The sequence below is a fragment of the Rhinoraja longicauda genome, chromosome 28 (genome assembly GCF_053455715.1).
Source record: "Rhinoraja longicauda isolate Sanriku21f chromosome 28, sRhiLon1.1, whole genome shotgun sequence".
Taxonomy (NCBI): Eukaryota; Metazoa; Chordata; class Chondrichthyes; order Rajiformes; family Arhynchobatidae; genus Rhinoraja; species Rhinoraja longicauda.
Window position 1 is genome coordinate 10,509,087 of NC_135980.1, and position 12,127 is coordinate 10,521,213.

The 12,127-nt window shown below is 40.1% G+C and overlaps 1 protein-coding gene across 6 annotated transcripts in view; it reads left to right on the forward strand.

Moving 5' to 3' along the window:
* Positions 1-12,127, forward strand: part of sbno2b (strawberry notch homolog 2b) — a 121,737-nt gene that overhangs the window by 13,346 nt on the left and 96,264 nt on the right. For 4 of the 6 annotated variants that reach the window (XM_078424130.1, XM_078424132.1, XM_078424131.1 and 1 more), the window contains exon 2: positions 1,303-1,526. In XM_078424130.1, coding sequence (XP_078280256.1) covers positions 1,410-1,526 — 117 coding nt within the window. In that variant the 5' untranslated portion in view covers positions 1,303-1,409. Of the gene's footprint in view, positions 1-1,302; positions 1,527-12,127 lie in introns of those variants that run through there. The other 2 variants (XM_078424135.1, XM_078424133.1) reach the window with 2 other exon arrangements.

The following is a 12,127-nucleotide window of genomic DNA, read 5'->3' on the forward strand; positions in this document are numbered from 1 at the left end:
ATTAAAAGCGCAATTCTTAATTTGTATAAATCACTAGCCGTAAATAACATTTTGAAAATATCCTATCCATTTTCTTTGAAATTCCATGCACCACATGAAGTAATTTTTCAAACTGTACTATTAAGGTAAAATGGAGATATGAGACTGCTGGAGCAACTTGGCAAATTAGCATGTGGGGGCAATGGGGTAACTGAAAGAATAGCTGACATTTTGGATTGAGAATGTTCCAAAATGCACGGTGGCACAGTCATAGAGTTGCCGGCTAACAGTGCCAGAGACCCGGATTTGATCCTGTCTATTGTCTGTGCATATACTATATGTTCTCCCCATGACCTGCGTGGGTTTTCTCCGGGTGCTCCGGTTTCCCCCCGCACTCCAAAGACATACAAGTTTGTAGGCTAATTGGCTTGGTAAAAGCGCTGTATCGCTAAACTAAATGTTGAGAGGACACATTGAAAACAACCATTTTGGTCTTTATACCAACGTGTTGAAATGTGTCCAATGAGCTTCAACCTTTCTTCCTATTTAACCTTGCAATTCATTTCTTTACTGGGGCATATCTTTATCTGGTCAAAGTCCCAGCTTTTTAAGTGTTTTGAGAACTTTAGATAAGAATTTTCAGAAACTAATCAATGGATATGTTTTTTACTGTGCATTATTTCCTTTTATTGATAACTATTTTAAGAATAAAAAATATCCTTTGCTGACCAAAGACTTTTACGCACGTTGATTCATTCAGTTTGTGGACAAGCTGTATAGTAAACTGGGAAATAAATGTTCACACAATAATAAGTACAAAGATCATGACAATAGAAAACAGTTTTATGCACTGAACAAGCAACATAATCTCATATCTTCAAGTCCTATTAAATATTGGTACTCAAAGAAAATCGTATACTGTTTGTATATAATTTATAGTTGTGATCATAAAAAATCACTGAACTTTCAAAAGGTATTTAACTTGTTCTTGACAAATCACAATGCCATTTGTATTCCGTGCAGAAATTTTGCGCTAATGCATGAAACATATATTTGGAACAGCTAATTTTCTCACAATTGCGACTGCATTCTGGGAACTAAATGTCATGAAGTTTCAAGCCCTGTTTGAATGAGTGTAGATTGAAAATCGATCACAATATGTGAAAAAGAAAATTTTAGAAATGACAGCTATTCTTACTGTGGTTTGTGTGAATGCAGTCTAAACCTTCTCTGAAAGAACTCTGCAAGCAGAAACTAAATCATGTTCTCAAAACTTGAGCTCACAAAACATTCTTGGTCTCTTTTTATCTCCTTCTCTTGTAGGACATGGTGTCCCAGGACTGTTGCAGATAAGACCTGTGTGGCCTTCATTCTTTGCCTTTGGTACTACACACATTTTGAACGTACACAATGCAGCTGGACAGTGCCTAATGCTTGAAGTGCTTGGTGTCATGGACGGGCAGAATTATCAGCAGAACCATCAAACTGACACCGCAATGTATGGTCTGCCACATGTCCAAGCCCAGTTCTGCCCCCGTGGAACAGAGGTAAGATTCCCTTAATAAAGATTTCGTTTGGCGAGAGTTGGAGATAGAGAATTGCATTCAGTTGCTATCGGGTTGCTTTATAGTTATAGTTATATACAGCAAGTTGTCTACCTCAGCTGGTCCATTTGCCTGCATGTTGCCTACATCTCAGCCATTCCTATCTCCCTACCTGTGCAAACGTCCTTTAAACATTATAATTGTACTTGCTCTACAGCTTCCTTGGTAGTTTTGTTTTATCTACTCACCATCCCTGTGTGGGGTGGAGGGAGCATATAAAAACAATGCCCCATGTGTTTTTATATATCTCTTTTAGTTTACCCACCACCCCAGTCTCCAATGCTCCATGGGGAAAAAAGACCCAGCTTCTCCTTTTAACTTAAGCCTTCCAAACCTGGCAATATCCTTGTGCATTTATTTTGCGAGTGTTCCAACTTAATGACATGAATCCTACAGCTGGACGATTAAGACTGCACACAATACTCCCAGCGCATTCTTATCATCTGACTTTTACAGTTGTAACATGTTCCATCGCCTGTACCAAATGTTCTAACTGATGAAGGCAAGTGTACCAAACACCTTCCTCACCATCCTGTATAACTGTCTTCACCTTCAGGCAACTATGCACCTGTGCCCCTTGTCCCTCTGTTGCAAAACAACCTCTGATGCCCGACCATTTATTATATAAGTCCTGCCCTGCTTTAACTTACTAAAGTGAAACATCTCACTTGTCCAAATTAAATTCTATTTGCTATTCTTTGACCCATTTCCTCGTGCCATGAATCCACCATGTGTGTAAAACTATTTTCTCTAGAAAATACAAATGTAGCACTAGGATTTTTACGGTCATCGAGATAATGGTTTGTGTGCCATAGTAAAGCAGAGGCAAGATGAAATGCTTTTCTGTGGAAACCTAAACCAGATCGGGATGCTCTGTGGTCTTATAATAACCAGAGACAAAGTCTTTTTGTAAGGATAAAGCAGACAACAGATCATGGTTGCAGACTGGGCGATCATTTTGCGGAATACCTTCGCTCAGCCCGCCTGAACCTACCTGATCTCCCGGTTGCTGGACACTTTATTTCTCCTTCTCATTCCTACATAGACCTTTCTTCCTAGGTCTCCTCCATTGTCAGAGTGAGGCGAAACGCAAATTGGAGGAACAGCATCTCATATTTCACTTGGGCAGCTTATTGATTTTGGTATGAATATTGATTTTGGTATGAATATTGATTTCTCTCACGTCTAGTAGCCCCGGAATTCCCTCTCTCTCTATCCCTCCCCATCCAAGTCGAACTAGTGTCTCATTTTCACCCTACAAACAGCTAACAATGGCCTGTTTCCTTTAACATCGTTACTTTTTTGCATGTCTTTCATTCATTGTTCTTTATCTCTCTACATCACTGTCTGTATCTCGCATTTCCCTTATCCCTAACCAACCTGAAGAAGGGTCTCGGACCCATTCCTTCTCTCTAGAGGTGCTGCCTGTCCCGCTGAGTTACTCCAGCTTTTTGTGTATCTTCAGTTTAAACCAGCGTCTGCAGTTCCTTCTTACACATCGTGGTTGATGCTGTTTTGTGCATTTCATGTGGGCTTATTGTGTAGTGATTATCAAGTCCAGCGTGCCTCTAGGTGAATGGACCTTGTGACAGAAAGCAGACCCTTCTCAAAAACTCCATTGACACAATTGGATTTGTGTCCATTCTTGATGTTCATGATTATAACATCTCTGAGGAACTCTAGTGTGCCTTGCTCATCTCGCACATGGGAGATGAGGTGATAATTGGTGGCGAACAAGTCCAGTGTCATCCTGAATATCTGCGTGCTGAAATGTATTTACAATTATTGGCGAGGACATTGTGTGTGTAACTAATGCATTCAGAGCTGGAAGGTGGCATGGATTAGTTGATTTGACGTAAGCAATGTATTCTAGAGCTGTGTTTAATCTATCTTGACCTTGCACAGAATGATAAGTGTTCAGATCAGAAAGGCAATGTTCAACAACGTTTTATAAATGGATCAACATCCACTTTCAGATTAATTGCTAGTTGATTTGATAATGTTTTATTCTTTCTGGACTTTTGCTGTAGCTTTGGCAACTGGAGCTAAGGCAACTGGAGCTAAGATACTGAAGTGTCTTTTCCTGAGATCAGTGCTTTTCTTAACCGATCTGGTATCTGTTAAATGTTTATTTGTAAGATTCCTGTTGGCGAGGTATCTACAGATAACTTGTTATCTGACTCATCTGCACAATCCAGCATGGGCATTGTGCTTATAACTAAATCAATGCTTTTGTAAGAAGTAGGCTAATTGATGCATTGATTCTGCTTCCTCTATTGCGTTGAAGGAGCCCTTCTGTACTCTGCACACAGGCGTGATTTGTACTGGTTTGTTGTCAGCACTTGGCACTTGCTGGAGTGCAGCTGGAAGTAGAAGGTGAGGAAGGAAGGAGGCAGCCTCAGACCTTTCAACTCATCTGACTGCATGACCATGCTGGAAATAGCCTAGAACAAGTTCTAAAGGCATTCACCCCCAGATGTCCACGTTTGTCAGTAGAAATATATCAACTCTTAAAATTGTGACATTTAACTTTTCCACTCTGCCTTTTAAAATGTATCACTTCAAAAAAATAGTTTTCATCTTGGAGCTATATGTACACAGTACCTTTTTAAAAAATGATTAAATGCTTAATGTTCACTGGTTTTAATAAATGCTGGTCAAGGGCATGCCGCAATTGTGGAATTTGTGATAGAACTCATATCTGTGACCCGTGACAAAAGTGCTGAGCACCGAAGCTCTCCAGCCTTACTGCCCAATTAATTTGATGATTAGATCACCCCCAGATGTCCACGTTTGTCAGACAGCACGTTGGGTTTTGATGCATGATATTTTTCCCTCTGGGTTATATGTTCAATGTCTTTAATTAATAGTGGTTTGATGGAAAAGGGCATAAATCGGTAGACCAATTTGTGAAGTGCTCTGTAACGACAATGAACTAAATAAAGACATATAATATTCCTCTGGATTGGGGAGTGGCAATTGTTAATAAAGTTAAGTGGATTTGCCCAGCTGTCTTGTAGTCATTGCTTATTCATGGACTGCACCTGCTCTGCATTTGTAGCACAGTGTTGTACATGCTTCGCTTTTACTAATGGAGGGTAGCATGGCTATTTTTTTGTGGAAGATTCCTGCACTGTATTGATTCGCTAAGACGTGTTTCCCAACTTGCCAACTTTACTTGTGTTGTACTTTATACATTATAATTTCTTAACATAAAAATACTATGTTGCCAAAGAAATAGCCAGTAATTTGGTGCTGGTTGCAGAAAGCTGAGGAGCATGTCCCCAATTAAACAAATTGACAGTTAAACTCTGATTCATTTAACCATTGACTATTTAATAGTAAGCCATTGCATACTAAAACTTTGATAATATAATGTCTGAAGTTTCTGTATCAGACTGATTAGAAGAGCAAGCCCGCATTATGCATCTATTCACGGACCTACACATTTGAGGTCAGATGAGTATCACTAGATGTGTGGGCCTGGTGAGCATTTATTGTTAGTAATGCTGGGAAAGAGCAGTGAAGGAAATGGGTCAGGAGCATGCATAAGTTTACAGTCAGGGTCCAGAATTCTGTCAGGAGTGTGGAGTGCTTGAATGTTTCAGCTTCACTTACAAGGTGAAACTCACTGGGTCTCAGTCTCCCACTCTGTTTAAGCTCACTGGGTTTTATGATACTATTGTATATAAACTGTATGAAAATTTGAAAAATATGAATAGCATCCCTTAGTCTGGACAATGTAGTAATCAGGCACCGCTAGTCCCGAGTGCCACATTATCAAGAGTTTTACAGTCCCTTTTTATTTCGGAGAGGACACCTAGGTTGTATAACTGCCGGAGCCATTATCTGCCAGAATAGAAACAACATAAACCCTCAAGGAAATGCCCATGTTTTGTTGGGTAGTAATGGGTTGAATTGTGCTGGCTGCAACAGGGAATTCTCAGTTATTCAGAAGTGAACAGACTCGTTCTTTATCAGACACTTAGTGATATATATAATTACATCTGTCACTTTTGTCATTTTATTTTAAAAAACAGTACTTATTTACAGGCTTATTGGTAGTTTTTCAGTGTCTGAATTTTAGAGGCTTTTGTTTGGGAAAAAAAAAATGCATCACTCGTTTTAAAGGCATAGTTACATCCCAGCTTTGCCTCCTGCCAGAGGCTGTCAGGATGTTCTGGGGCTGTAGCCATGTTGGTACAGCACCTGAAAACCTAAACCTCACTACATCTTGCCAGTTGACATATGCATATGGATGATCAGTTGGATCTGTCAGCCATTCAACAACAACTCGATTTATGAAAGGCTAACATTGGGTTAAGCAAAACCGATTCCAGACTGGGTGAAATGCTTTACGGATATTTTAGTATTATGTGCAGTTAAAAACGCATATTCACAGTGTTAATGACACTTTGAGGTAGATACTATGGTGCCATCGGGTTTCGACTGAGTCCCATTTCACTGCTAAATTTTGGTTGCAAGATCTTGCGTAGCTTCTTGCCTGAACACTGGATTTTGGCCAGTTCTTTGATTTTTGCTTTGTGTACGGTTCAATTGAGTGTGCAGTTATCACAGCTGAGTGAGCAGCAAAAGTGGAGTAAAGTGTAGCTATTAGAATTATGTTTTCAGTAGCACAATTGAGGATGACACTTTTCCACGAATCTCAGTCAACTGGCCATTGTTTGAGTTTCTGTGAAGGCCAAAATGTCAAAATCCCCAGATTTTTTACTCCTGTTCGGTGCAGGTATGGTTCAGCAACAGTGGAAATGGATAAGTGCGCACTTTACAAATTAAAAACTGCTGTAATTTCAAAGTTTGAGAAGATTTAATCATATGTTCTGCTTAACCCAGATTAGGACACAGTAAATTGTTTTCGTCCCAAGTTAGTTCAAAATCTGAACCAACTGACCAGTGATGTGTTGCCCGGGATCTGTGCTGGGTCCGCTGTTTGTGATCCAATCATTAATATAGAAACCAATGTTATTAACATGGTTAGTAAACTTGCAGATGACATCTAAATTAGTGATATAGTGAAGAAGACTAAAGAAGGTTGCAAACGGTTCTGGATCGACTTGGGAAGTAGACCAAAGAATGGTATATGGAATTTAAGGTGATGGGTTTTGGTAAATTAACCCAGATTAGGATACAGTAAATGGTAGGACCCTGGACTGTGTTAAGGGTACAGGTACACAGTTCCCTGAAAGTGGTAATACAGGTGTACAAAGTGATGTAGGAGTTTGGCATGCTTGCCTTCATTTGTAAGTGTATTCAGTGCAGCTGTTGGGACATCATGTTTCAGCTGTATGTTAGGGAGGCCACATTTGGAGTATTGTTTGTAGTTCTGGTCACTCTGGGATCAGAGGAATGTCATTAAGCGGAAAAGATTTGCCAGAATGTTATCGGAACTCGAGTTTGAGTTATAAGGAATGACTGGATAGGATATGTTTAGGATATAGGCCAAATGCAGGCAGATGGAGCTCGTTCAGCTGTAACACCTGGTTGGTATGGATAAGTTGAGCCAAAGGGCCTGGCTCCGTGCTGTACGACACTGGCTCCTCGTATTATTTCTGGTGAAAAAGGAAGAGGCATGTTTCAAGTGAGGAGTGAAAAGTTGTGCCAAATGAACCGTGGTGACCTGCGTGTGGATGCTTTTCTTTTCACTTGAAACATGCCAGCAAACTGTCAAAGTTGAATGTTTGCTACCAGAGAGTTATGGATACAAATCCATGTGCTCTTGGCTGCCAATCAAGACAGAACAATTTTGACAATACTGTTGAAAAATTGTGAAGGTAGTTAAAAAACACACACACACACACACAAAGGGCATCTCTATTGCGTTTACATTATATTTTTGATTTTTCACGAGTCCCCCAAATTTTTTTGTAACAACTTGGTGGAGGCTCTAAATTGTGACATGTATTATTTTTAAAATGCACAACATCCCTTTGAGTCAAATTTAATGCATCGTTTAGCACAATTGATCCTCTGCGGCTGAGGATTTTTTCCACTGTTGGTAAACCTTTTGAATTTAAGTGATTTTTAATTGTAACATCAGCATTTCTGGCAATTACATGCAGCGTCACTATACATAATTCTTAATAAATTGGCCATTTTGGAATATTCCTTCTAGTTTGTTCCTTCTAGCCATGGCATGTTTTGAAGTAAACTTTCATGCTAATTTTTGTTCAATTTGCCACTATTCTATGAATGGACTTCTTGGGTATTGAGAAGTTGTAATCATATTGAATGGCATGTCAGAAATGAATGGTGGGCTGTCTTATTTCTGTTACTGTTTCTTAGTTTAGTTTGTTTATTGGTACGTGTACCAAGGTACAATGAAAAACGTTTGTGTGCAAACCAGTCAGCAGAAAGGCAATACATGATTACAATCGAGCCATCAACTCTGTGTGTGCTTTTAGAAACCTGTCTACGAGATCTCTAATAAACTAACAAGTAAAGTCTGTGCCGTCTCTGATTATTGTCATCCAACTGACCGCGAACGCGAACTCGACATGATAAATGGAATAAGGTGAATAATGCTTAGTGCAAGATAAAGTCTAGTAACGTTTGACCAATGATAGTGCAAGTGTCTTCAAATGAGGTAGATAGTAGCTTTGGATTGCTCTCTAGTTGTTGGAAGATGGTTCAGTTGACTGATAACAGCCGGGGAAAACTGTTCTTGAATCTGGAGATGTGCATTTTCACACTTCTGTACCTCTTGCCCGATGGGAGAGGATAGAAGAGGGAGTGGCTGGATTATGCTGGTGGCCTTGCTGAGGCAGCGTCAGGTGTAAATGGAGTCAATGGAAGGGAGATTGGTTTGTGTGACGGGGCACGTCCATAATTCTCTGCAATTTCTTGCTGTCTTGGATGGAGCTTTTTCCCAAACAATGCTGTGATGCATCCTGATAAAATGCTTTCTATGGCGCATCTGTGGAAATTGGTGAGAATTGTTGGGGACATGCCAAACTTCCAAACCCTTCTAAGGAAATAGAGGCGTAGGTGTGCTTTCTTGGTCATTTGCTTTAATACGTGTGGTCCAGTAGAAATTGTTGATGATATTTATTCCTAGGAATTTGAGGCTTTCAAACATCTCTACTTAGGCGCTGTCAGTGCAAACCGGGGGTATGTGTCCTGTTTCGCTTCCTGAAGCTCTTAAGAAATTAAACTGAAACTGAAAATTCTTATTTGCTTAATGGATTAAATTCCAGGAAGGAGAATGTTTGTTGCTTGAAGATGCGAGTTAATGCTTACCCAGCCAGTGTTTGTATTGTACGCGTCTTATCTCTGAATGTGGTTCAGCGGTAATGGTGTTATCTATTAAGGGATTCCAAAGTGGGTGTAGTTTCCAGTGTGCGCAATGTGAGGGCATAAATATGGAAGAGTTGGCCATTCCAAAAAAATGCTGAACTAATAAATCTGTAGATATAAAACAAGTTAGCATTTTCAATGTAATTTGCTAATTCATAAAATTGAATGATTATCCAACTCCGTCATATTCCCCACAAGCAGAAAACTCTTGCATCAACAAAGAAAATATACTGTTGGTGAAAGATAGGTTTGTGACTATCGTGTTGTCGTTTCAGTGATGGAACCACATACAGCCACGTGTTAAAGCTTCGGATGGGGGACTTGTCACATTCCTGAGTCTGGGAGTAAGCTAAAAGGGCAACAGATGATCTTATTTCTGTCATATTGCAGTTTAATGTATTGCATGACTCGCCTTTTCAGAAACTGCCAGTATCATTCTTTGGAAGATTGGCTTTGCTGGAGGTTTTTTTCAAAGCAGCTGAAGCTATTCAGTAAGATGATAAGTAATGTTCAGGCATATTCAGTAGTTTTTAACGTTAGTCTTATTTTGGGGGTTTCTTCCATTGGAGTAAGTGTGATTGTATTTGAAATTTTCAGCCAATCTCAATTTTAGTCCTCTGTTGTAGCTGCAGCATGGTACTGGATCAGTTTGGGGTTCATTGCTGATGTCACCCACTCCAACCTTAAAAACAGTCTCCTAATTTGGCATTTACTGATCTATTTTTGAACTTTCTCCCAGTTACATGACTCAAAATTTGTACTCTGAGCAAAAGATTGAGCCTCAATAAAGCAAGTAGATCAGTTTATCATGCCTTCAAGTGCATTATGTAACATCCTCTCTGCCTGTCTGTTTTCCATACTTCACAGCAGTATTGGGCCCAGAGTCCACAAGCTATTCAACGCCAATAAAGAAAGGTCCTTTGGCCCATTGTCCATGCAAGCCAAGGTGCCTGCCTGAGCTAGGCTCGTATCACTCTGAATCTTTCCTATCCATGAACCTAACCAAATATCTTTTAAATGTAATTGAGCCCACCTCTGCCTCTTCCTCTGGAAGCTCATTCCATATACCCACCACTCTGTGTGGGAAAAAAATTGTCCCTCAGGCCCCCCCCTTGATTATTCCCCTCCTCACTTTAAACTGATTTCATCTAGCTTTCTGGCAAAAAGATTGACCATTCTCTTTATCTACACTCCTCATAATTTTATAAACCTCTGGAATGTCACTCCTCAACCTCTTTTGCTTCTGGGAAAACTTCCAGATTATCCCTTCTTGTAACTCAAGTCATCTCATCCCAGCGGCATCCATGTGAAACTTTACTGCACCTTCTCTAGCTTGCCTTCACTATCACTGAATCCTTTCTTGCTGAGTCTCCCTAATCGGTTCTTTCAGTTCCAAGTTAAAGTAGGTTCTGCAGCCCAGAGTCCTCTCCAATACATGCACGTCTCTGATGATAGGCACAGTATTCCCTGCTTGATCTTTGCAGCCTTTCTTAAGTAAAGGTTTAATATTAGCCGCAACCCACTCTTCCAGTATGCATCCGTGGCGAAGGAAGCTATAAAAATTTCTTCAGAGGCCTCAACAATTGCTTACCTTACTTCTCACAACCTTCTAGGATACACTTGGTCAGGCCTCGAGGATTTGTCCACATCAAGATCATCAACACCTCTGATTTTTCTCACATCATTATTCTCATTCCTGAATTCCCTAGATTCTGTAGCATTCTGAGTCTCCACACATAAATAACCACACTGGTACTTAAGGTAGCCTATTCTCTCCAGTTACCCCTTTGCTCGTTATATACTTGTAGAATCTTTTGGGATTCTCGTTGACCCCATCCGCCAAGGATATCCCGTGTCCCTTTTTTGCCCTCCTGCAGCCCTTTTATGCAAGGGTTTCCCTAAATCCCAACGGTACATTCCTACTATGTGCCTCCTTTTTTGTGACCACAGCGTCAATATCCCTGGTAAGCCATGGTTCCCTCATCATGTCCTTCGTTCAAACATGAACTCTCCTTATCTTCCCAGGAGGAAGTCTCGTGTAGCCCCATCTAAGAAGGGTGCGCCCCCTCTGTGAAACGCCATGATTAACCTCAGTTAATTGGCTATAGCTATTGGCAGGTATAAAGAAACTGAGCCAGCAATTCTGTGCCAACAATTTCCCACACAAAAATAAACCTGGGCCATGTTTCTACTTTCCAGCTCCAAAGTTCATTGATAAGCACAGCTCGGGAGAGGGTCATTCAGTTCATGAATATGTGCCAACTCGTCTGTTGATCCAATAAATGGCAATCCCCAATTTCCTCCCTTCAGCTGTTTATCTGATTTCCTGAAATTTTCAAGTGAACCCAGTGTAATTCTTTAAAAGAAAATGGTTCTTTGGAATCACTAAATCTGTGCATTCTAGTTATTAGCAACTATTAGAATTACTTTATGTAAAAGTTTATGATTTTGAAAGCCTGTCTTCTTTGGGCCTTCTCCATACCATGGTTTAAAGCTTCAGTTATTTCATCCTCTCGAGTAATCAAGGTTAATTGGTCCCTATAAATTGCCCCTAGTGTGTAGAGAGTGGATGAGAAAGTGGGATAACTTTGAACTAGTGTGAATGGGCGATCAATTGTCAGCATCGACTATGTTAGCCAAAAGGCTTGTTTCCACGTAGCATATCTAAACTAAATTAAACCAGGTGTGTATCATCTGCTTTAGCTTTGAATGAAAATAATAGATATGTCCTTGCCAGTAAAATCTAGGTTCAGGATAGTTTAGATGTGCTTGTGTTAAAGGTGCATTGAACCAAAACAAGACATTTTTGATTTAATTTGCAGTTGAATTAGCTGCATAATCCAAAAGTGCCCACTGGTATAAATTATCCAGATTCTGAAGCCAAGGGGTTTGAGCCAGGCTCTTGAAGCGTTAGCGCTGGCAGCAAGAGGCCTCTCTCTACATAACGCTATCATGATTCCATTAGCGTTATTGTTCTTGGGAACTCATCCTGAGCACCCAGTGAGTTTACTGTGCATTTGTGAACCTTGTTTCCATTCTGTTTAGCTAAAGATTTGGCGTACACTCCATTAGTAATAGTACATCACAGCATAAGTAAAATGGATAGACATTTGTTATGAAAGATTTCTGTCCACTTAATGTGCCTGATTTTCTAGTTAGATTTAGCAGTGGATGCATGTCAATTTATGTTTAATTAATATTTGCCTTAACAATAACAGGGCCTCCTCATG